Source organism: Cherax quadricarinatus, chromosome 44 (genome assembly GCF_038502225.1).
Source record: "Cherax quadricarinatus isolate ZL_2023a chromosome 44, ASM3850222v1, whole genome shotgun sequence".
NCBI classification, from domain to species: domain Eukaryota; kingdom Metazoa; phylum Arthropoda; class Malacostraca; order Decapoda; family Parastacidae; genus Cherax; species Cherax quadricarinatus.
Genome location: NC_091335.1, coordinates 3,523,151 through 3,549,705, shown reverse-complemented (window position 1 = coordinate 3,549,705; position 26,555 = coordinate 3,523,151). Strand labels below are relative to the sequence as shown.

The following is a 26,555-nucleotide window of genomic DNA, read 5'->3' as shown; positions in this document are numbered from 1 at the left end:
AGGTATTCAGACTCAATTTTGGGAACTGAAGCACATCCAATTCCCTAATTTAAGAGCCCCTCACCAGCATCAAGGAACCTTCCTTGAGGGGTGTGGTGTGAATAAAATGCAGAGAATCTGTTAGTTTGGAGATTAGGAGGAGGTGCGGGATTGCCAAAACTATTATCCAGAAGGCTGAGGAGGGGTTATTGAGATGGTTGGCTTAGTGCTTCTTTTTGATTATAATAATAATAATATTGAGATGGTTTGGACATGTTGAGAGAATGGAACAAAATAGAATGACTTCAACTGTGTATAAATCTGTAATAGAGGGAAGGCGGGGTAGGGGTCGGCCTAGGAAAGGTTGGAGGGAGGGAGTAAAGGAGGTTGTGTGTGCAAGGGGCTTGGACATTCAAGCGTGCACGAGCGTGTTGGATAGGAGCAAATGGAGATAAATGGTTTTTAGGACTTGACGTGCTGTTGGAGTGTGAGCAAGGTAACACTTATGAAGGGATTCAGGAAAACTGGCAGGCCGGACTTGATTCCTAGAGATTGGAAGTACAGTGCCAGCACTCTGAAGGAGGGGTGATAATGTTGGTTTTATAATTGTAGTGTAAACATGCCTCTGCCAAGACAGTGATGGAGTGAATGACGATGGAAGTTTTTCTTTTTTCGAACTACCCTTCCTTGGTGGGAAATGGCCGATGTGTTAATACATATATATATAAAGTTTGAGGCGATCAATAGCGCAGCCTTGACAATCCATCCTTACAGAAAATTACTGGAGATGGTAATTCATCAAGATTAAGGGACTGATCACTTCAGACATTTACTTCACATCTTGCAATGTCTCCAGTAATTCTCTGTACTGGATTGATAAAGCATTTCCACAAGAAAGACACCCATGTGTTGCACGTTTTATTCATCTACTATAGTACAGACTTCCTCGCTTTATGCAGATATGCTTATGTGAAGCAACCCAATTTGCTCCAGGTCAGGCTTAGGAGAGGGCATGAAGAGGCAGATCTTATTATGCATACTTCAGGTGCCAAAGTGCAAGGAAGGTAAGGCATCTTGCTACTAGTTGACTAGAGCCACTGTTCATCCAGCAGTTATATGTCGCACAAAAACAGAAGTACGACAAGTTAAATTCCCAATTATGATCTAAAAAGGGAAGGAGCCATTTTGCAAAGGAATTTGAATAAAACAAATATTTACTTGTGGAATCCCTTTACATCTTCCTTTAGTGCTTCATGAATGAGGAAATTAGCAAGTCATTTTATATACCACCATTAAGCATAGCAGGAGTGTGCTAAAGGTAATTATTTCATTCGTGGGAGAAAAAAAAAAATAAGCCCGTAGGATCTATAAAACATACAAGTGAATGAGAGGCTATCAGGTTTGAACCAAAGGAAGATGGGGCCCAATTCTTCAGATCAAGAGACCCTCACTGACACAGTAAAATACTTTAAGGTTTCATGGTTACATATCCTCTTTGCCTGCCTTCAACTGAGAGAGGCTCCTTGTCAGTGAGAGGCTCTTGATCCAAGGAATTAGACCTGCCCTACTTTTTGCTGGATCAAACCTTACTACCTATTCCCCAGATGCAGCATGACCCCCTACAGATTCAGTATTTTCCCACGAATGTATGCCTCTAAAAAAATATTCATACCCAAATTCTAGCTATGCAGTTTTATTACATGTTCACACAAAGATCTGGAGTACATTTTCTCTAACCCTTAGCTGTGCAGTGTGCCACATTTGCAAAATATAGATACCAATACAGTATTAAAATTCCAAAACTTCCATTAATGCTTCATCACACATTATGCCAGTGCAGCATATCAAAATTTGTGCATATCTAATAAGATCCAGCAAATCCCTTAATACTGCTTAAAGGAACATGCATACAGTAGATCTCCCCCCCTCTTACGGCGTTAATTTATTCACAAAAATTGTTAGTCGAATACTTGGAACTCGGAACTTATTTTCCCATAGACATGTTATAGTTGGAGATACTTTCCTGACCATTAATATTCTATATCTAATTTCATTAATTTTTTAACTAGTAATATGTAGCCAATATTTTATAGTTAGTAGTTCCTTTTCAATTACTAATACAGTAGTACTGAACAGTTTAATTTATGCATTAAAAAGATTTTACATTCACGCAGGGATAACACCGAGCCCGTAGGGGTCATACAGAGCCTGGGGAAATGAGAAGCAATAAAATTCAATCAGAAGCCCCTCACGTGCATCAAGAAACCTCCCTTTAAAGTTTAAAAGAATGGAACTTCAGTACAGTATAGATGCAGAGGGGCAGGCAACAACTTGACAGTCTTCACTCGCGTTGTACAGTGGACCCCCGGTTAACGAACTTTTTTTCATTCCAGTAGTATGTTCAGGTGCCAGTACTGACCGAATTTTTTCCCATAAGGAATATTGTGAAGTAGATTAGTCAATTTCAGACCCCCAAACATACACGTACAAACGCACTTACATAAATACACTTACATAATTGGTCGCATTTGGAGGTGATCGTTATGCGGGGGTCCACTGTATTTAACTCGAGACTTTGTGTAAGTGGGAGATAGTGGGTAGAATAATAATACAAGAAAGAGGGTGTGGTGTGAGCTCCTGCTGTTATGTGCCTCACTCACTGGCTGTGTCCATATGTGCAGACAGCAGCCTATAGAGGTGGCTACAACAGAACAAAGTTATTTAATCTACAGTTCTTTATCAATCTCTACCAAATAAACTCCAGACATGATTAAAAAGTACACACACAAAATACATACGTATTTAATACAAATTGTAATTCAGGTGTAAATAATATTACGAACATTAAACTTCCAGTTCTTGACCAAATCTTTATCAAACAAATGTGAACACTATCTGTGCACCCCTCAAGGTTCATTGATGTGGCATAGGCCTCTTGATCCACTCCTTGGATTGAAACTGCTTCCCATCTCTCCAGATGTATGACCTCTATGAATTTAGCACTCCCCTCCCTACTGAATATAATAAAATGATTTATACGTGTCTTAATATGAACCTACAACACAGAGTAATAATGCATTTCAAAAATCTATCCAAGAAAAAACTGTGAGCTTTAAGAATATCATAAATATTAAATCCACAGGTGAGCTCTATACATGCATAAAATATACACAAACTATGAATGCATTTGTTAAAAAAAATAAATTCATTTAAAACAATAATGTTTGAATATTTGCAATGACTGTAACTGGAGATTAGTACTTTTATACATTTCCAAAATGCAAACATATGAAGGCAAAATATCACAAGTTGGGGATCTACTGTATACTTGAATTTTATATAATTTTTACGTCTATTACGACTTATAAGAAACCATAACAGTTGTCAGTTTTGAAGCCTAAATAACTAGGAATAAATGCAACCAAGACTATCTGCTAAAGTTCTTCAGTTCCTAATCAAGACAGACACAGGTAGGACATCTCTCACAAGTAGCAGACTGTTAACACACACCTTACAGTAATCCTCTGTACTGTATTATACAAGTTATTTGGTTTTAAACCTAATCAACCAACCACTTGTATTACACAGCACTAACATTTCATGCTGCCTATATACAGAATGCTTAAAACACAATTTCTATTAAATATCAGATTAGATTACTGGCTAATTTGCTCTAGCAGAAATTTTGGAAACAATTTAACCCTTAAGATTTATTTTTGTTGTATAAGTGCCACTGCTTATTCAACATGCATTGAAGCAAGTTACTGTTAATAAGTAAGTTCTGCATAAAACTGATCTAAAAGTTAAACTTTCTAATACTTTTCAATGAACTGTCCCAAGGTTCCATAATGATGATGAGGGGTTCTTGATCCATGGAATTGAACAAGCTCTCTCCCCTGGATCAAACTTGATTATCTCCCATTCCTCAGGAACTGTACGAGCACTAAGAGTTGAGCACTTGCCCTAAATATAATTCACATTTTGTTTCAATATGTTATCTTTCAATAAAATATTCTACTTCAAATTAAACAAGCCATAATGTAAATAATATATACCAATAAATTATTAAAAAGAATGATATGCCTTGTTACTACTTTGACTGGAGTGCCTGAACACGGGAATCAAGATTGGCAATGTTGGTTTGGATGATTTCAAGATTGTGAGAAAATTTCTTCTGCACACCAGCCAACAACTCTGCATTAGAGTGCAAGGCTGCACTGAGGTGGGTCTGGGCAACATCCAGTTGCTTCAGTGATGCACTGAACTGCATTGCTGCAACAAAAACCAAGTTAATACACTAAATAAAATATACAGGCAAGACAATAGTTATCCACCATAAAAAGTAATGGAAGCAATAAAATAATTTACTTCATAATACTTTTTATACACACTACGGTAGAGCCTTGCTTAATGCCCAGATAGGGCAGAATGAATGGTGCATTAAGTAAAAATACATTATGCAAATCTCATTTTCTCATAAAAGTTAGTGTTATAACTAGAGACAGGGACTCTTAACGATAATCTGTATCTAATTCCTATTAATTTTTCAATAATGAAATTTAAAACATGTACTCACCAGAGATGGACTCATTGTTTTGTAGTGGCATAGAGGTGTTATATCCTTATTATACAAGTAAATAACACAAACTATGAAGATTTAGACAAGGTTTAATCATGTCAGTGAGTGGTGATGTCATATTACTACATACTGTACATCCCACCACTCCCTTCAGAGACGAGTCCATTGTTTAGTAGAAGCATATTAGTACAGTGGACCCCCGGATAACGATATTATTTCAATCCAGAAGTCTGTTTGGGTGCCGTTATAGACCGAATTTGTTCCCATAAGAGATATTGTGAATTAGATTAGTCCGTTTCAGACCCCCAAAAATACACCTACAAAAGCACTTACAAAAATACACTTACATAATTGGTCGAGTTGGGAGCTGATCATTATGCGGGGGTCCACTGTACTGTTATACTCCCCCTCCCTTCCCCATTTCTCAAGCACATAATGCAAAAAACTAGGTGTATTATCCCTATGGGTTTAGCACTCTCCTCATGAATGAAAGAATAATTAATGTGCACTTATGAAACACCTGTCCAATTATCCTAATAGAACTGGTAAACCATTAATATCTAAAGTAACATATTAATCTCTTACATAAAACCTGTAATTATTTCTACTCTAATTACTATCTGATATTACTCTAGCCCTGTCTTGCCTATTTATTAACCATACTATTATATTCACCTTTTACAATCATAAATATTTTCAAGCCTACTTAGAGTGCAATATTTTAACCCTTTGAGGGTCAACAGGCCCTCTCCCAGACTTGTTCTCAGGGTTGAAAAATATTTAAAAAAGAAAAAAAAAAATTGTGATTTTTTTTTTTTTCTAAATTTTATAGGCTAAAAAATTTTTTTTCCCATCGATACTTACCGAGATATGGAGGTGTGAAGTTGACAAACTGAACTTCATGTGGCAACATCACTGACTGCCAGTAACCTGGTAATCATTTATTTTGTTTTTTCTACTTTTTCTACTTTTTAATATTTTTTCTTTTCAAGTAACTTTTATGGCCTGTGAGACCAATATGAGGACTATTTTGTATATATTTACTCTTTCTAAGCTACACAATAACTGCACAAACACTGTTGTCATTATATTGTTTACAAAACATATTTACACAAATGAACAATATGAAATGTTGCTTATTGCTATTTTTCTAAATTCTATATACACATATAGAGTCACTGGACATGTTTCTAGAAGTTCTGCAGCCTGTGGAACTCTTTGAAACACGGTGTCATGCACAATGGTGTTTTACACTCCTCACACATAAAACGAGTATCTCTGCATTTTGGTGGGCATTTTTTTTTTTTGTATGTGCACAGACAAAACACCTCTTCTGAGCCTTTTTCTTCAAAGCAGTAGCAGGCAGTTGTATTAGGAAGTGATCACCATGCCTCAAACGAGAGGGTAGTTGATGATTAGTTCGCAGGCATTGTTCTATTGCAGGTGTTGTTACTTGGTACTTGAATAATATTTGTCTGACGACAGAAACAAAATTGACCATATGGTGGTTTGTTTCTGGTCTTCAACTTGTACACATTATAAGCATTCAGCATGGAAATGTCCACAAGATGAAAAAAGAGTTTTATGTACCACTTATAACTCTTGCAAACACAATCAGCAAACCCAATTTGCATATCACATTTGTCCAGTAAGCGCATATTAAGCATGTAGTCCATCACAGCTGCAGGTTTTAAAATGGGTTCACTGGTCTCTCTATGCTGCCTATCAGTGTCTGTCATTTCATTTCAGTGAACTGATGACAACAGTGTGACATCTCGTTTGTCATGCCACCGAAATACCACGATGTCACTGGCAGCAAACGCCTGCACCTCACCTCTACGAGTGCCTGCCTCGAACCTAGGCATATGTTTATGATTTGCACGCACTGTACCACACACATCTGTCATATTCACTCGCAAAAATCACTGAGGGACTTGTGCACCAGTTATCAGTACTATATATGTCCCTTGCCAAGATATGGTTCCATTATTGTTCTAACCACATCACCAGGGATACCCAATAACTTCCTGGTATCTTGCAATGTATTACTTCCAGTGTACACAATAATATCCAAGACCACTGTAGCAATCACAAAGTACAAACAACTTTATACCAAAGCGTTTCCTCTTGCTTGGTATATACTGCTTGAACGACAGTCTGCCTTTGAACAAAATCAAAGACTCATCAATAGCAAACTTCCTGAAGGGATAAAAAATACATAATGAATTTCTGTTTCAGATACATAAACACATTTCTAATCTATATAGCCTGTCTTTTCTGTCAGGCCTGGTTTTGTCTGAGAAGTGTAGCATACATAACAGTAACACAAATCGATTCACTGGTATAATATCACTGAAAGCTGGGGTTGCAATGAGGCGGTCTGTTGACCAGTATGATTTGACACTGTGCTTATACAATGTGGCATAAGCATTATTGTGGCAAACAAAAGATACATCTCAGCCACAGTTGTCTCCTTCCACTGGTGTAGCAGTGATCTTGGTGAAAGAACTGTTTGCCATGGTGTACTCGTAGTATCTGTTGCTTTCCCTGACAATCATTTCCATCAGGGGTTCGGCAAAGAATAACTCAAAACATTCTAGTTCAGTGGCATTGTTCCCAAGTGTACAAGATGGCTGTAGTCCACTTTGACTTTCATCAAACTGATGGGGATTGGGAACAAAATTGGCGGCTTCCTGCCAATCCCAGGTGCGGTCTGCTGGTGGATACTGGATACTGACAGGTGGTTGTGGAGGTTGGTGAGGTGGGTGGGTGGCTGAGGGTGGTCTTTGTTGTAGCTGAGCTGACTCAGCGGCGTGGGTAACAGCATAGGCCGCTGCTGGTGCCTCATGGCTGGCACCACCACCACCATCTTCTGACACCTGCACATTTTTGAGCCCCATTGTAACAATATCATCTTCATTTTCACTATCTGTTCCTGTTGTACGGCCATGAGATGTACTCCTTACCCTTGGAACAGCATATGGCACACTACCAGAGCGCATGTAACGTCATATACACCTACCATCCGACTTATGACCTGCTCGACTTACGACCGTGTTTTTTATGCCAAATTTCTGGGAAATAAACAACTATTAGTGTTGTACACAGTGTTTATCCTAAACCTTACAGTATAAAATACAGTACTAACAACATAAAAAGTAAAGTAAAACATGAAATACCAAAATAAAACAATAAAATAGTCATTACAAAAATGTTTTGTTGATATTCAGTAGTAAAGTTCGACTTACGACCATTTCGACTTACAACCGGTTTCTCGGAAGCAAACTCGGTCGTAAGCCGGATGGTAGGTGTATACTGATGCTTCACTGGAGAATATTCTGCTTCACTCTTGCTACTGGAACTGTTTTCAAGAGCTTGGAGCTCATATTCACTGTCACTATCATCACCACTGCTCACATCTATGTCCTGAGCAAGGAAAAATACGAGTGTCCTCTTTCGTTCTGGTGCAACTGAATGTGAAGAAGACGGCCCAGCACCAGATGTGGAAGGTTCGGGGTCGTCTGGATTTCCATCACCATTACCACTCTTATGTTCATTATTCTCGGTCACAAACTCATCAAAACCCTGGAACTCCTCTTCATTGACACTTCCATCCGTATCTGAACTGTCACTTAGGAACAAAAGAGTCCCAATTTGCCAAGGAGTGAGGAGCTTCTTAAAGTGAGGCATGGTGGACAAGGTGAACTAAAATGGCATTCCCGCAATGCACCACTGGGTGCCCGAATTTTTTCCTTCTGCGCACACCATGCAGACCCATTCTCTCACATGTAGGCCTACCAGCTTTCTCCCGCTCGATTTGAAGGCACTAGAATTTACGTGTACAAGTACGTGACCGACCCTGGCTGCAATGACGAACTAGTACGTGACTGACCCTCAAAGGGTTAATGTTAAGAAGTTGTACAGAGAAATTGAGCAAAATTATTGAATTTTGTTAAAACCTTTTTAAGGATATTTTAATTATCACATACACATTCAGCATTTTTATTTAACTAACCTTGTTCATGCATAGCCTCAAGAGACATCAAACGCTTAACAACTTCAGGAAGAGTGGAGCAAAGACCCTCTGTCTTCTTAACCAACTCATAAAGCTCCGATACCTGAAGTTAAACAAGCAATTCAAACTAACATTCAAACTGTTTACCAGCACCTCTCTGCAATACACACATTAGTCTTGTATCATACCCTTCATCATCCTTATCCACAAAGTGTGCCTTTCAAACCTTTAATGAAACCCTGAGTCCAGGTCTAAACATTATATAATTCAGAGGACTCAGGAGGGGGTAGGTGTGGTTTGGGCATGTAGAAAGGATGGAGAGGAATAGGATGAAGAGGGTGTAAAAATTTTTAATGGAAGATAGATAGGTTAGGGGTCTTTCCAGGAAAAATTAGAGGGAGGTGGTAGGCTTGTTTGAGCATGTTAGACAGGAATGGAGAAAAGTGATTAATAGATGTTCTGCTGAAGTATGAACAAGGTAATTATTATGAAGGGATTCAGGGAAACTGGTTGGCTAGACTGAGTCCTGGAGATGGGATGGTTAATGAATGCACTCTGAAGGAGGGTCAAATGGTAATCTTATATGTGATTTCAGCACACTTGTGGCAAAACAGTAATTGAATTTATAGATTTTCTTGGGTCATCCTGCTACAGCAGGGTAACCCAAAGAAGAAAAAATATTCACCACTTGTTCAATCACTGCCTCAATGGCTGTTTAGCTAATGTTGGATGACCCAAGACAGCACTATACTATTCAATCACATAGGTTGCAAAAAGGTGATTTTTATAACCAGCACCTCTTATACAATGGTTGTATTAGTTGCCACTAACTGTGACACTGCTGTCTCATTCCACACCCCATAAGCTTTCCTGCAATACTGGAGGGAGGGGAGGGAGATAATCCAAGCCATAACCAACTATTATAATAGTTTTATTTAAAAAGAAATAAGGAGCAATTATTGCATACACTCATTATACAACAACAAAGAGAGCAAAACTGATTATGTATATAAAGTCTCAAAATTGAGTTCAGACAAAACTGATTATGTATATAAAGTCTCAAAATTGAGTTCAGATTAAACAGGATATATTACTCAGCCAAAAAGTCTGTATGCTCACCTTACTCTGTTTGTCTGCATCTTCAATAACTGCTTTCTTTTCTGATATGGAATTCATACGAGTATGCACTGCATGCAGTCGCCCCTCTACGTGATCCAAGTGTGCAGGTTCAAGAAGGGCTAATCGTGCACTTAAAACCTGCACAGCGCCCACGATTGATTTATGATTGGTCCAAGTAGAGAGACTTGACTGCAGATAGAAAATACTTAGTGTATATATCAGAACGAATAAACAAGTAATGAAAGAGTAAATATTGCCCTATCAACATTTTCTCTCATTCAACCTGATTATACACATTTAACACCTGCTTTCATCTTTGAAATACTGTACCATATTTACTTAACTTTTCACACATCACCAGTATTTCTCAACAAGGCATGTGACAATTATCAGTTACTAACAGTAATGATAAGCTCTTTTGACAACTATCTAGGAATCAAGAAGAGTGAATCACTTGAAACCAATTATTCACAGCTAGTCGACCATCAGAACTGTAGTGAAATAGCTTCAGATAGGACACACACACCACACTTGTTCAAATATTGAAATGTACCTAATGTACAAACAAGCCCCTCACATTCCTTTGTACATACTATTTTAAGGCAAATTATTTTTAATACTACCCCAGACTTAAGACACATGAATCAAGAGTGAATCTCCATGCTTAAAGGGGCCCAAAACACCAAATAGCCTACCACAAAATAAAAAATGCACATCATTCAGCAAGCACTCCAAAAATTGTAATAACACCTTTGTAAACAACTCATGGAATTGACAGGATCTGAACTGACTAATAGCCTGCTGGTTTTGGGCCTGGCACTGCATGGGGTGCAAATCCTGCCCACTGAATTCAAGAAGTATTTCAATGTCAATTTTCCAACTTCTCTCCCATTTATGTGTACTGATAAATTCCACCTAAGCCATTTATATAGAGGCATGCACAAGTATAATACAAATTTCATTTAAACTATTAGAGAGCTGAAAAATTATTACACTTGCATTTTATATATACTATGCATTGTACCAATTTATATTTACATTCTTTTTTTAATCATCTACATCTTCAAATATAGCCTGACAGGGAATTACGGTAGGACCCCCGTCTCTGCAGGTCTGGTATCCAGTTTCAGTTATTCATTGTTTCCCGTGGCCCAAAAAAATAATCCATAATTTTGCTTAATAATGGCCTCGAAGTGCAAAAGTAGTGATGATGGAAGTTCTTCAAAGCCTAAGAGAAGCTGTGAAATACTTCCCATCAGAGAAAAAGTGATAATTCTCCACCTTTTTAATAGGTATTTCCTATACATACCCATTGTTATTTTCATATAGTCGGACTTGAGTCCTGGAAATGGGAAGTACAATGCCTGCACTTTAAAGGAGGGGTTTGGGATATTGGCAGTTTGGAGGGATATATTGTGTATCTTTATACGTATATGCTTCTAAACTGTTGTATTCTGAGCACCTCTGCAAAAACAGTGATTATGTGTGAGTGTGGTGAAAGTGTTAAATGATGATGAAAGCATTTTCTTTTTGGGGATTTTCTTTCTTTTTTGGGTCATCCTGCCTCAGTGGGAGACGGCCAACTTGTTGGAAAAAAAAAAAAAAAAACCACTGTAAAGTTTAATTTATCAATTAAACTTTATAATAGGTATGTTATTTTTTTTTTTATTAACACACTGGCCGATTCCCGCCAAGGCAGGGTGGCCCGAAAAAGAAAAACTTTCACCATCATTCACTCCATCACTGTCCTGCCAGAAGGGTGCTTTACACTACAGTTTTTAAACTGCAACATTAACACCCCTTCTTCAGAGTGCAGGCACTGTACTTCCCATCTCCAGGACTCAAGTCCGGCCTGCCGGTTTCCCTGAATCCCATCATAAATGTTACTTTGCTCACACTCCAACAGCACGTCAAGTATTAAAAACCATTTGTCTCCATTCACTATCAAACACGCTCACGCATGCCTGCTGGAAGTCCAAGCCCCTCGCACACAAAACCTGCTTTACCCCCTCCCTCCAACCTTTCCTAGGCCGACCCCTACCCCGCCTTCCTTCCACTACAGACTGATACACTCTTGAAGTCATTCTGTTTCGCTCCATTCTCTCTACATGTCCAAACCACCTCAGCAACCCTTCCTCAGCCCTCTGGACAACAGTTTTGGCAATCCCGCACCTCCTCCTAACTTCCAAACTACGAATTCTCTGCATTATATTCACACCACACATTGCCCTCAGACATGACATCTCCACTGCCTCCAACCTTCTCGCTGCAACATTCATCACCCATGCTTCACACCCATACAGGAGCGTTGGTAAAACTATACTCTCGTACATTCCCCTCTTTGCTTCCAAGGACAACGTTCTTTGTCTCCACAGACTCCTAAGTGCACCGCTCACCCTTTTCCCCTCATCAATTCTACGATTCACCTCATCTTTCATAGACCCATCCGCTGACACGTCCACTCTCAAATATCTGAATACATTCACCTCCTCCATACTCTCTCCCTCCAATCTGATATCCAATCTTTCATCACCTAATCTTTTTGTTATCCTCATAACCTTACTCTTTCCTGTATTTACTTTAAATTTTCTTCTTTTACATACCCTACCAAATTCATCCACCAACCTCTGCAACTTCTCTTCAGAATCACCCAAGAGCAGTGTCATCAGCAAAGAGCAACTGTGACAACTCCCACTTTATGTGTGATTCTTTATCTTTTAACTCCACGCCTCTTGCCAAGACCCTCGCATTTACTTCTCTTACAACCCCATCTATAAATATATTGAACAACCACGGTGACATCACACATCCTTGTCTAAGGCCTACTTTTACTGGGAAATAATTTCCCTCTTTCCTACACACTCTAACTTGAGCCTCACTATGTATGTAGAGGACTTATATATAGGGTTCACTACTATGCGCAGTTTTGGCATCCACAGCAGGTTTTTGGAACACGTCCCACATGGATACGGGGGTCCTACTGTACTAATACATTATTAATGTATGTTACTGATGATAAATATAATTTACTATATAAATCTTGGGGTGATGGACAGTGGTGTAAGGGCAACCCGTTATTGCAAAATTCATGTTGACTGCTCAAATACATTTAGTAAATTTCTTGACTTACATTATTTAGACTAGGTTTAACAAGGTTAGTGTTCAAACCAATACTAACAAGCTTATCTGGGTTGTTGCCAATTAATGTTTCAAGTTGATCAATTCTCTTTTCCAGCATGGCTGCATTAGCAAGCTGATTTAGCCGTGCATGTTCAGGTGCATAGCAGAGATTGTATGACATGGCAGGAGCAGTACTACTATCATCGTCTGACGGTTTTCCCTCCTGCTTCACATTACTGCCTTTCATCTGTGATACTAAACTAGCCTGTTTAAACATTTCCAGCAAATTGGTAAGCTTTCTGAAAGAAAAAAAAAATATTACTAAAATATATAGTGTTTAATTTTATTCCTTCCAACACTCAAGTAAAAACCATTAAGTAAAAACATAATTCAGCAAGACAAAATATTGAACTTGACATAAAAGCATGCTAACATACTTTTGAAGAGTTAACTGAGGTTGAGAGATGGCTGCAACAATATCAGCACCAAGAGTATCCTCCAGTTTAAGATCAACCAGAGTATGCTGGAGGTCTTCTACATGCTTGCCTAACTCCACTGATGACACTAAACCATCACCACATGGTACAGAATCCTGAAAAACATACTGACAACATTTCTGCATCTATTCTAGCTCTCAGTTATAACTGAGAGCTGTTTTATTAACTGAGATGTTTTATTAAAACTATTTTCCCATTAATTCTTATTAAATGTCTGAAAATTCCATCTTTTAATTTAATGGCTGCTTTCTTTTCACTGTTCTTTCTCAATATGGTTTATTACTCAATGGAAACCAGGATACTATTTAGGATACGTAACCAGTGTACACTTTAACTCTACTAGATACCTAACCAGCCTTTTTTTATTGTAATTTCATAAGCTACTATTCAACCTTTTCCAACTTGTCAATTACAGTATGTATTAATGTTTAGCAAATAATCTTTCAATTTGTATCAAACTTATGGGCTTCCAAATTGTTATACTCTACTATATTTTGGTATATTTTATAATACAATTATCATCATCATTATCATATTCATCATCACTGTTACAATAGCAGTTAATATAAAAATATCTTTGGGAATCAAGACTAAGATATTCAAAATGCTATGCAAAATATCAAGACCTAACATGAAACAATGAGAGTGGCTGGTAGCATTAACAAAAAAATATTTTGGAAGTGGTCAGAGTGGATAAAAAACAATTCTTGTTCTAAGCCAAGAGTTATTTTTTATAAGTGAAAGTGAGATATCCATATGACACTGAGCACTAATCCAAGGCAGGATAAATTTGGTTTTCATGTACACTAGTTTATATCACTCCTTATTTAATGTAATTATTAGAGCTAAACATCCCTCAAGGAAGGTTCCTGATTTCAATGAGGGGGCTGTTTATCCAAGGAATTGGACCTGAACTGAACCTGAATGACTCCCGTTCCTCCAGGTGGCACTGCATGACCCATGCAGGTTTAGCACATCCCACATAAGTGTAATAATAATTAGAGCTAAACATAACATAAGAGTACGGGGTATACATAAAAAATATCAATGATAGAAATCATTTTTAATAGAAATACAATATAAAATAAAATTCATAAATTTTGTTTCAGTGAACTGTAAAATACATTACAGTAAAAAAAAAAACTGAGGTAAAGAATCTATAAATGAAACCCATAAGACTTCTCCTTAATGTCCATAAATGACATTTCATAGTTCTAGAACAATTACAGATGGAAGTTCCCTGAACGTCATGCAAGAGACAAGCTGCAGGTGTTGTATAAGTAGTATATACATTATACCGTAATGAATAGATTTATTGACCTCTTATGCATAAAATCACCATTATACCCAGTGAATCATCAAGTGTACTAATGGCTTAGCTGGTATGACAGTAATATCTTGTGAGAGACAACTAGATCAGTCCCCAATTTTACACACAATTATTTTCACTATAGTATTGTGAAATTCTCACCTAATGAAGTGTACATGCGATCAGGCTTATGGGCACTATTGCGAGTGACATGAACTGTGTTGTGCTCAATTCAAAGAGAGTTCTAGCTAGCAAAATTAAAATGAATTGTCGCTAGTAGAATATGAGCACAAAGTCAATAATTCTCAGGTGTATGCTGTGTGAGCATGTTAGATAGGAGTGAGTGGAGACGAATGGTTTTTGGGACCTGACGAGCTGTTGGAGTGTAAGCAGGGTAATATTTTGTGAAGGGATTCAGGGAAACCAGTTAGCTGGACTTGAGCCCTGGAAATGGGAAGTATAGTGCTTTGCACCTTCAAGGAGGGGTTTGAGATATTGGCAGTTTGGAGGGATTTCTAAACTGTCGCATCTGAGCGCCTCTGTAAAGACAGTGATTATGTATGAGTGAGGTGAAAGTGTTGAATGATGATGAAAGTATTCTCTTTCTCTTCGAGGTTTTTCTTTCTCTTTGGGTCACCCTGGCTCAATGGGAGACGGCCAACATGTTAAAAAAAAAAATACTAAAGGGACAATATAAAACTATGTGCAATTGATGATTTGCCTGTTACTAGTCTACAACTCAGATGTCCATTACAATACTACTATTTAGTTATTTAATTTAATGACCATTCATAAAATTGGTACCAATAAATGACTTACCTTGATAGCTTCTACTTCCTCTACGAGTTGATTGACTTCACATTTTAAACGTTGGTATTTCTGGGTTACAGTCTCCTCTTCTAAATCTCCACCAACTTCCCACTCAACTCGCCTAACACAAGTAAATGCCAGAATCAAGCAAAATAATTTGTTCGTACAATTTTTATAATCTGTTAAGTTTATCCTTGGCTGCATTGATATCTATAGAAAGCAAACATACGAAGAAAAAATAAAACAATATTTTAAAGCATAGTTGTGTATTAATATTTTCTTCTATGGTAAATACATAAGCAGTTTATTTCACTAGTCTTATACATTTTAAATACAATATATTTTACATGAAACAGACATTACATCAGATATTGATGTTTGAAATATCCCTATCTTATATTTTTTAAACCTGTACAAGTCAAGAAAATGGAATAGTAGTGTGAAAATGGAAGAGCAGTTCAATAGGCCTACAAGCCTAGTGTAGTGCCCATGCTGGGCAGATAATTCTCGAGTCCAGCCTTTCTTACCCATGTACAGTAGGGCCCCCACTTTACCGCGTTCCGCTAATATGGACATTTCAAATTATGACAAAAACTCTCTATACGGCTCCCCCCACCTGACTTTCTAATGTGGTCAGCGCGCCCCACCTGGTTTGTTTACATTCTCCGTGAGCACCGCATCTCTCCATTATGTCTGGAAACCTTCCAAAATTTCAAGTGTTTATAAAAATTATTTCATATTTTATATATACTCTGATAATTATGCTTACGTATACCTGTACCTAAATAAACTTAGACACTGTGCTAGCATGCAGATACACATTAACCCTTAAACAGTCCAAACAGGTCGACATTCAAATTCGTAGTGCTCCAAAAGTAGATCTACTTTTTTTTACATATTTTCAAATATAACAAAAAAAAATGTAGTTAAAAGTTTTTTTTACAAGTTTTCAAATGTAAAACAAAAAAGAAGATCTACATTTTTTACATACTTTCAGATGTTGAAAAAACGTATACTATATACGTTTGGACCATTTAAGGATTAAAATCACTAAGAGTGTCTTATGTCTCGAGACACCATATTAATAATGATAATAGCAATACTCAATAATAATCACTGAGGAACATTAAATGTCATATATTACATTAATATACATATTTTCATTAATCCATCTATGATTCATTTTATCTCATTTACTCACCTCTGACCCTACATTAAGACTACAATTATTTTAATTTAAGTAATGAGTGAACTGTACATGCATTTTATCGCTCTGGGATGCTTTAATCTCGTAGTATATTATGTATGGGTGGGGTGGCCTGGTATGGTAGGTATGGTATGCCAGGCTACCATACATACCACACTTAATTTCTAACAATAAATACTACTCATTTCACCCTACATTAAGACTACAAATATTTTATGGTAAGTAATGAGTGTAGTACTATATGTGTATTTTACTTTTTTATTGTTTTTTTTAATGCCTAGTTCTATTGGCCTGGTCACAGACCGGGCCGCGGGGGCGTTGACCCCCGGAACTCTCTCCAGGTAAACTCCAGGTAATTGCTAACTTAATATATTTAGTGTAAACTTGTTATCTAGTATTTATATGCATTTATAAGTGGAAAAAGGGTGTTCCGCTTTACGGCAGCAACCTGGAACCTAACCTGCCATATAAGTGGGGCCCTACCGTATTTGTCTAAACTATCTTTAAAGCTACTCAAGGTTGTTTCAATAACTACTGCCAAACCAGTACCTCCCTATATCCTCTCTAAATCTGAAGTTATCCAGCTTGAAACCACTGTTCCAAGTTCTGTCTTGATTGGATATTTTTAGCACCTTATTTATCTTTGTTTAAACCTGTCTCTTCATATTATCTGCCCTCATTTTATGTGTTCAAGATAGTATAAATTCAGGGCTTTCAATCTATCTTTATAAGATTCTTAATTCAGTGGATTAATTTTATCATTGTTCTCTGTATGTTCTCTATTGTATTTATATATCTTCTGTAGTTTGAAGACCAGAACTGAGCTACATTATCTAGGTAAGGGTCTAGTAATAATATATATTGCTGTAGATTATTCTTTGGACTTTGTTACTGTACTTTCACTGTAATTCTTGAATTAAAATATGTTAGCCTACTATGCATGATTAAGGCATGTCTTGGTTTCAGATTTCTGTTTAGCATGATTCCCAAGTTTTTCACATTCTGTATGATCAGACTATACCACCTAGTTTATAAGGATGAGGGTTATTTTCATTGCCAAGGATTAGAACTCTGCAATTTCCACATTGAACTATATCTGCCATTTTTCAGAACATGATATTAGCCTGTCCAAATCTTCCTGAAGTTTAAAGGTATCCACCTCAGAATCAATTATACTAGTCTTATTTTTGCATCAGCAAATTCACTCCTCACATTTTTTCTTGTCAAGGTCATTAACAAAAATTACAAATGGGAAAGGCCCAAAACTGATCATTATGAAATGCCAATGGTCCCCAATCTGACTGCACACTAAATACAGTGCAATATTGCTGCTTTCTTTTATCAATGATCCTGTCTCCTAGATGGGCAAATTTCAGCAAAGTACACTACAGTACTTCGCATTATGTGCAAGTTTGGTTTCATATTTATAAACGATGCCAGGATCTACAACCTGCATATTTTATACTCTTACATACCTACTAAAGATCCATTTGTACAAGTGACTCAAATGAAATACATAAGTTCCATATCTGATTCACCATATGCAAGTTCTGAAAGAATACAGCACAATAATGCAGTTTGGAGGGATATGTTGTGTATCTTTATACGTATATGCTTCTAAACTGTTGTATTCTGAGCACCTCTGCAAAAACAGTGATTATGTATGAGTGTGGTGAAAGTGTTGAATGATGATGAAAGCATTTTCTTTCTGGGGATTTTCTTTCTTTTTTGGGTCACCCTGCCTCAGTGGGAGACGGCCAACTTGTTGAAAAAAAAAAAAAAAAATTATAAATATTACTATAATACAAAGAACACTATGATAAAAAAAACAGTATGATAAAATGCAAAGCCTCACCTTGCATCATAGCCACGACGATGGGCATAGGAAATTCGATCAGAGAAATCAACATAAGATGCATCCAATATCTGTGAAAGATAATTTGTAAAAGAAAACTATTTAGTAGTTTCAATACAGAAACCAAAGTAAAACAAGCTACATGATTTTACACTTATCATGATTTTAAAACCTGTCTTCCAATTTGCAAGTTAGTTATATATACTGTGCTTAACTTACATAAGTTGGATTTTCAACATGTATAGACTAATGTAAAGTAAAGTAAAGTAAAAGTAAAGTTTATTTCTTAGTAAAGGTTACAATGTGTAATTACAATTTTGACTTGCTAAGTATAAAAATAGCCACTATTATGCTGGGGCATTTTGGGCAGACTAATCCTAATACATAGTAACTAATTAAAACTAGACAAGATAATAGTACATAGTAACTATACTTAAAACTAGACAAGAAGTAATGGTTAACTGTTTTACAATCTTGAAATTGCATACAAAATCTACATTACAAGTAATGGTTCAGGTGGTAATATTTTATAGATTGGTAGAATTAAAAGCTTAGAGGTTACATAATAAAACTAGTTAGCAGATGTTTTGGTTGATTTGGTTAATATTGAGAGATAAGATGATTTTTTAGCAAAGTCCTAAATTTATAAGTTGTCAGGGGATCCCTGACCTGTTCCGGTAGCGAGTTCCAGATCTTTGGGCCCTTTGTGTGCATAGCATTCTTGCATAGTGAGAGACTGACTCAAGGGATGTTGAAAAGTGCCTTATGCCTTGTATTGTACCTATGCATTTTGTTGTAACTGTCAAGTAGTTTTAGGGAAGGGTTTACAGTGGAGTTTAATGTTCTGTATATGTAGTAGGCACAATAATATGAGTGTATGTCTTGTATATTTAGCAAGTTGAGTCTTTTGAAAAGTGGTGGGGTGTGCTGTCTAGCACAGGAGCTGGTTATCACCCGCACAGCAGCTTTTTTGTTGGGTTATTTAGGGTCTAATCACACAGTAATGTCTACTACAATTCTGTTATGCTAGATTCTCCAGAATTAGTCACAACAATTCTGAATTTAGAGCATTATCCAAAAATATGAGATTTTAAGGAAAGGAGTTTACATTCACACTTAAAAAATTGTTTTCAGAAATATTTAATTTGGGTTTGCTAGTAAATGACATTACTGCAGTAACTTTATCCTTACCTCTAACAATACTACACAATATACTGTTAATAACACTATCCTTGCTCTAAGTACCACAGTATACTGTAATAACAATACCTTTACCCTAACAATATTGCACAGTACTGTATACTATTCATGAACAACTAATGCTCTCCTGTAAGGATACTGTTCAGTACATTTCAAAAACACTATGCCTGCTCCTAATACTACAGCACAGTATACTACAATAACACTACTCTTGCCCCTAACAATAATACACAATATACTATAACACCACCACTCCTGCCCCTAATAATTATGTACAGTATACTGTAATAACATTTTTTTGCCCCTATTAAATAATGCACAGTATACTGCAATAACATGACTTTTGCCCTTAATAATAATGCACAGTTTACTGTAACAACACTAACCTTGCCTCTAAAATGAGAATGAGCATCATTGGCAGATATATGGAGTGTCTCCACAGCACCACTACTGTCTCCACTATCGTTCAATGAATATTCTTGCTCACTCTCTGGCAGGTCACAAGTCTCGTAAACATCTGGCTGGTCATATACCTAAAACAAATCAATCTCATAATATATGAAAAAATAAAGATCTGGGCACACAATTTAGTTTATTATATTGTATAACCATATACAGTGGATCCCCGGTTAACGATATTTTTTCATTCCAGAAGCATGTTCAGGTGCCAGTACTGACTGAATTTGTTCCCATAAGGAATATTGAGAAGTAGATTAGTCCATTTCAGACCCCCAAACATACACGTACAAACGCACTTACATAAATACACTTACATAATTGGTCGCATTGGGAGGTGATCGTTATGCGGGGGTCCACTGTATATAATATTAATTGCATATCATGGAATATCTGACAAAACAAATGACCATTTTACTGTATCATAATAAAACAAATAGTAATAGATTTAATTAAAATCCTAAATTCTGTTAATCCGTTGCATGAAAGCTAACCTCGAGCGTGATCTACACTCTCCAACCCTAGATAGTAACCATGGTAAACTTCTATGGAACAAAACTGCTAAGGCATTGAGACAGGAAAATGTAGCTTTAATGGTAGATTTTAACTTCAGCCAAAATGACTGGAGCACTTTGATAGGAAATTAGTCTATCAAATATCTAAAAATATGTAATTCAGGACTGCTTTATAAAACAGTCTGTGTCAGAACCAACTAGAGGAAATAACCTGTTTGACTGGGTTCTGGCAAACAAGAAATCTAGAAGTTAACCCTTTCAGGGTCGACAGGCCCTCTCAGAGACTTGTTCTCAGGGTTGCCCAAATTTCAAAAAAAAAAAAAAAATTATTTTTTCTTATGAAAAGGTAGAGAATCTTTTCCCGATTATAATGACACCAAATGTATGAAATTTTATGGAAAACTTACGGAATTATGCTCTCGCGAATTTAGCGAGAGCATAATTCCGGCATCTCCACCTTCTGAAGAAATTCTCAAATTCACCAAGGACTTAATAACCACCTGTGCTGCAGAAGGTCCATCAACACCACCAACTAGTGATGTCACTCTAACAATGTCCAATGAGAAGCCTCCACCACCACCACTCCTCAATGAATCCAACCACCAGAATGCCACCAGAAACGTCTTCTAATTCATCTACTGAAGTTGACGACGAATCAACACCACCTTCCTCAGCTCCACTACCGCCTTCTCCACCTCGCTCACATCGATTACCTGGAACACCATGGGTTAAACACAAAGGACTCGCATTCTACACCACGACGCAATACCCCACACGAATGACTCGCCTAGAACTCATCCAACATCTCCAAGACAACACTGCAATGTACCAAAGCGACGAAAGATCATACCCTACCTTCAACCAGATACTCCAGTACTCCAAACCAACGAACTCTACCACAGCTCTCCCATATGTGTGCTACAAATCTCTCGAACAAAATTCAATGCACTGAAAAATGGTTCAAAACAATAACCAACTCATCCTGCTTGCTGCCTTCTGACACTCCCAGCTCCTACCGCTGCCTTAGCCATCCTCTCCTAGTGAGCCAAGTAACATCATTCAAGCCTCTCCATCTACGTTTCCAGTACTTCGGTACCACATGTCCCAAAGTGGTTGGGCCACTTGCCTTAATTCCTCCTCTTTCCCTTCTTCCCATCCTTTTCCAGTTATTTCCATCCTTCCTTATCCTTCTTCCTTCCCATCTCACGACAGCTCTCGTCATCTTAATCGATTCTATTCGATTCATTGTAAAATCAGTCAAAATCATCTCAATTTCTGTAACATGTCTTCCATTCTATAGAATGAGACCAGGAAAACTAGAATACAACAATAAATACCATACGAAAATACAGTGCAAAGCCGCTGTTTTAATCCAAAAACACTGTCAATGTTTTTTTTATCATTACGCACTGTGTGCTGCAGGATTTTTTTTATACTGCGCACACTGACCACATAGACCCATTCTTTCATATGTAGGCCTACCAGCTTTCTCTCACTAGATTCGAGGGTGCTAGAATTTAGGCGTACTAGTACGTCAAAAACCCTGGTGCGTAAGCCATACTAGTATGGCTGAAACCCTGAAAGGGTTAATGAAGAGCTCTTAGAAATAATAATGTTGGTAGAATTACCGATAATATGTAAAGTAAAAGGACACAAGTGCAACTAATGTGACATTTTATTGTGGCAACTTTTTGCTCTCCAGGAGCTTTGTCAAGCTGATACAAACAGTGTATGGACACAGAGGGTATATAAAGGCTCAGAGTGAGGTGCAATACTAGTGGTAGTAGTAGTAGTAGTGACAAAAGTTGTAGTAGTAGTAGTAATTGCTCTACCATATTGTATTACTACTACTACTACAACTTTTGTCACTACTACTACTACTACAACTTTTGTCACTACTACTACTACTACTACTACCACTAGTATTGCACCTCACTCTGAGCCTTTATATACCCTCTGTGTCCATACACTGTTTGTAATAGCTTGACAAAGCTCCTGGAGAGCGAAACGTTGCCACAATAAAATGTCACATTAGTTGCACTTGTGTCCTTTTACTTTACAGCTCTTAGAAAGCAATCACAAATCACTTAGTTTAGTACCTCGTGGAATTATGTACCTTAAATATCATGAGGAACACTGATTGAACAGTGGTGATAGATGTCATCTGAACTTTTTGTCCAAAGCATTGTACAAGCCACTCCAAACTGTATATTATTCTTAATAAAAAATTTAATCAAATATAAATGACCCTAAATGGATGAACAATTGACTAAATCATATCTTAGGATAGGGGAAGGAAGAAAGGCATTTATAGGGCAAATAATAAGAGGAATGGATCACATTGACCAATATATTCAATTTAAGAAAAAAGTAAAAAGAAAGGGAAATGTAAAATAGATTATGAAAGAGCAAGCACTGCAGTAGGCTTGCTGCCCCATGCTAGGCAAGTCCAACTTACACCTGCCCATACTCATATGCTTGTCTAATTTATCTTTAAAGCTGCCCTAGATTTTCATTTCAGTGATGCTACCTGTGAGCTTATTCCCCTCATCAACAAATCTATTTCCAAAATCTAAATTTTTCTAACTTGAACCAATTATTGTGAGTCCTGTCTTGGTTACATATTTTTAGTATGTGCATAATTTAAATCCCCTTTATTTATTCCTGTCTTCCATTTATACAATCATATCTTCCCCTAATTCCACACTTTTCCAGAGAGTGCAGATTTAGTGTCCTCAGTCTATCCCCGTAAGAGATTTTTGATACATGGAATCAACTTTGTCATCTTTCCCTGTGTGTTTTCCAGCACATTTATGTACATTCTGCAATATGGAGACTGAAACTGTGCAGTATAATTTAAATGAAGCCTTACCAAGTAGCATTACAGGAAAAAGAAGTTTGGACAGCTTTAACCCTTAAACGGTCCAAACAGATCGACGTTCAAATTCGTAGTGCTACAAAAGTAGATCTACTTTTTTTTTACATATTTTCAAATATAACAAAAAAAAATGTAGGTAAAAGTTTTTTTTACACGTTTTCACATGTAAAACAAAAAAAAAAAAAAGATCTACATTTTTTTACATACTTTCAGATGTTGAAAAAACGTATATATACGTTTTGACCATTTAAGGGTTAAATATAGGTTGACTGGGAACATGAATTGATGTGGCTGAGTCCGAGTTAGACCTGCCTACCATGTGCTAATAGACCTGCTGCAGTATTCCTTTATGTTCTTAATAAAATTGTGTTGAATAAAATTATTTTTAGCGAAATTACAAAACTTTTCATAAGAAATCAGTGCAAAATTATTGAAAAATAATTATGATGAGGTAGCTTGAACAATGTACAAAAATTACATGACATGACATTACATTACAAACTTACTTATTCAAGGGGGAGCACTAAACCCATAGTCAGAAAGTAACTGGGGAAATGGAAGGTACGCAGACTCAATTCGAGGAACTGAGGCACAGCTTCAATTCCTTAGATCAACAACCCTTACCAGCATCAAAGAATCTACCTTGAAGACATGTATGGGAGATAATCGTAAAATTATATATTACAACTGTTACAAGTAGGCTCCTGTCTGTCTCAACTATTGGATCACTACGACAAGGTCCCAGATGCACTAGAAGACAAAAAGAATGCAGATGTAACATATACAGACTTTGCAAAAGCCTTCGACAAGTGTGACCATGCTGTAATAGAGCACAAAATGCATGCTAAAGGAATAACAGGAAAAGTTGGTAGATGGATCTATAATTTCCTCACAAACAGAACACAAAGAGTAGTAGTCAACAGAGTAAAGTCCGAGGCAGCTACGGTGAAAAGCTCTGTTCCACAAGGCACAGTACTCACTCCCATCTTGTTCCTCATCCTCATATCTGACATAGACAAGGATGTCAGTCACAGCACCATGTCTTTCTTTGCAGATGACACCCGAATCTGCATGACAGTGTCTTCCATTGCAGACACTGCAAGGCTCCAGGCGGACATCAACCAAATCTTTCAGTGGGCTGCAGAAAACAATATGAAGTTCAACGATGAGAAATTTCAATTACTCAGATATGGTAAACATGAGGAAATTAAATCTTCATCAGAGTACAAAATTAATTCTGGCCACAAAATAGAGCGAAAAACCAACGTCAAAGACCTGGGAGTGATCATGTCGGAGGATCTCACCTTCAAGGACCATAACATTGTATCAATCGCATCTGCTAGAAAAATGACAGGATGGATAATGAGAACCTTCAAAACTAGGGAGGCCAAGCCCATGATGACACTCTTCAGGTCACTTGTTCTATCTAGGCTGGAATATTGCTGCACACTAACAGCACCTTTCAAGGCAGGTGAAATTGCTGACCTAGAAAATGTACAGAGAACCTTCACGGCACGCATAACAGAGATAAAACACCTCGATTACTGGGAGCGCTTGAGGTTCCTGAACCTGTATTCCCTGGAATGCAGGCGGGAGAGACACATGATTATATACACCTGGAAAATCCTAGAGGGACTAGTACCGAACTTGCACACGAAAATAACTCACTACGAAAGCAAAAGACTTAGCAGACGATGCAACATCCCCCCAATGAAAAGCAGGGGTGTCACTAGCACGTTAAGAGACCATACAATAAGTGTCAGGGGCCCGAGACTGTTCAACTGCCTCCCAGCATACATAAGGGGGATTACCAACAGACCCCTGGCAGTCTTCAAGCTGGCACTGGACAAGCACCTAAAGTCGGTTCCTGACCAGCCGGGCTGTGGCTCGTACGTTGGTTTGCGTGCAGCCAGCAGCAACAGCCTGGTTGATCAGCCTCTGATCCACCAGGAGGCCTGGTCACAGACCGGGCCGCGGGGGCGTTGACCCCCGGAACTCTCTCCAGGTAAACTCCAGTAAGTGACGAGATGATGGGAAGAACCTTATTAATGATAATAATAATATCTCTTTATTTCTATATGTACCATGTATACAGACCATAACTGACATCAGTGACATACTATATTGAAAGTCCCTTGTTATGCAGAGCATTTCTGGTAAATTAGGTTAATATTGTCCCAAGGATGCAACCCACACCAGTCAACTAACACCCAGGTACATACTTACTACTAGGTGAACAGGGTCAGCAGGTGTCAGATAAGATAAGATAAGGAAACACGCCCAAATATGTCCACCCGTACCAGGGATCGAACCACGGACCTTAATGTGTGAGCTGAATGTGTTACCAACCATTCTTCGAGTACTTCCACACACCTCAGCCTCTTAAATATGCATATGAATACAAGCAGCAGTAAAGATAACTTACAATACCAGGTAATCCAGCATATTTAGGATCAGCCATGATGATGGGTGGTGGTGAGGGCGTCTTGTTTACACCCGGACTGACTCACCCTCACTACTGCCACCTTCCTCAACCAACACATCTCAAACATTTAATTTAATCTTCACATTAAACCTCTTTCTTTAATTATCCTACCAACATCCATTATTGCAAATATTGACATAAGGTAATGAAGTATAATTACCTTTTTTATAATTCCATAATAAAGCACAATAAGTCAACTATTCTTAGGTACAGGTACTGGTAATATTGCTATCGTGTGTAATAAGTAGGTTCATTTAGGCACAGGTATAATTATCAGTATAATTGTCTTACATAGTTTAACGTGTAAATTACCTAGCATAACCAGAAATAGTCAGACAAAGTGAATTATTTCCATTGGGGTCCTTGTAATAGCTTTTTGTTTCAAGCCTAACAGTAACTTACTGTGTTCCCTTCTAAACTTTTCATAAGAAATCAGTTCAAAATTATTGAAAATCAGTTATGATGAGACAGCTGAACAGTGTACAAAGAGGCTATGATGGCAGGCAACAACTTCCCAGGGAGGTTATTATT

General features: G+C 37.4%; 1 protein-coding gene across 2 annotated transcripts; it reads right to left on the bottom strand.

Annotated features, from left to right (window-relative positions):
- Window positions 1-1,192: 1,192 nt before the first annotated feature.
- Window positions 1,193-26,101, bottom strand: DCTN2-p50 (dynactin subunit 2). Of its 2 annotated transcripts, none has more exons than XM_053789254.2 (9): window positions 25,965-26,101; window positions 20,077-20,223; window positions 18,491-18,561; window positions 15,438-15,549; window positions 13,250-13,404; window positions 12,871-13,111; window positions 9,693-9,881; window positions 8,574-8,676; window positions 1,193-4,251 (listed from the first exon to the last, which is right to left on the bottom strand). In XM_053789254.2, the coding sequence occupies exons 1-9, from the start codon at window positions 25,998-26,000 to the stop codon at window positions 4,070-4,072; spliced, it is 1,236 nt and encodes a 411-aa protein (XP_053645229.1). In that variant the 5' UTR covers window positions 26,001-26,101; the 3' UTR covers window positions 1,193-4,069. The 2 variants fall into 2 exon arrangements, with proteins under 2 accessions (XP_053645229.1, XP_053645230.1); XM_053789255.1 differs by lacking the exon at window positions 25,965-26,101 and adding an exon at window positions 24,520-24,663.
- Window positions 26,102-26,555: the final 454 nt, after the last annotated feature.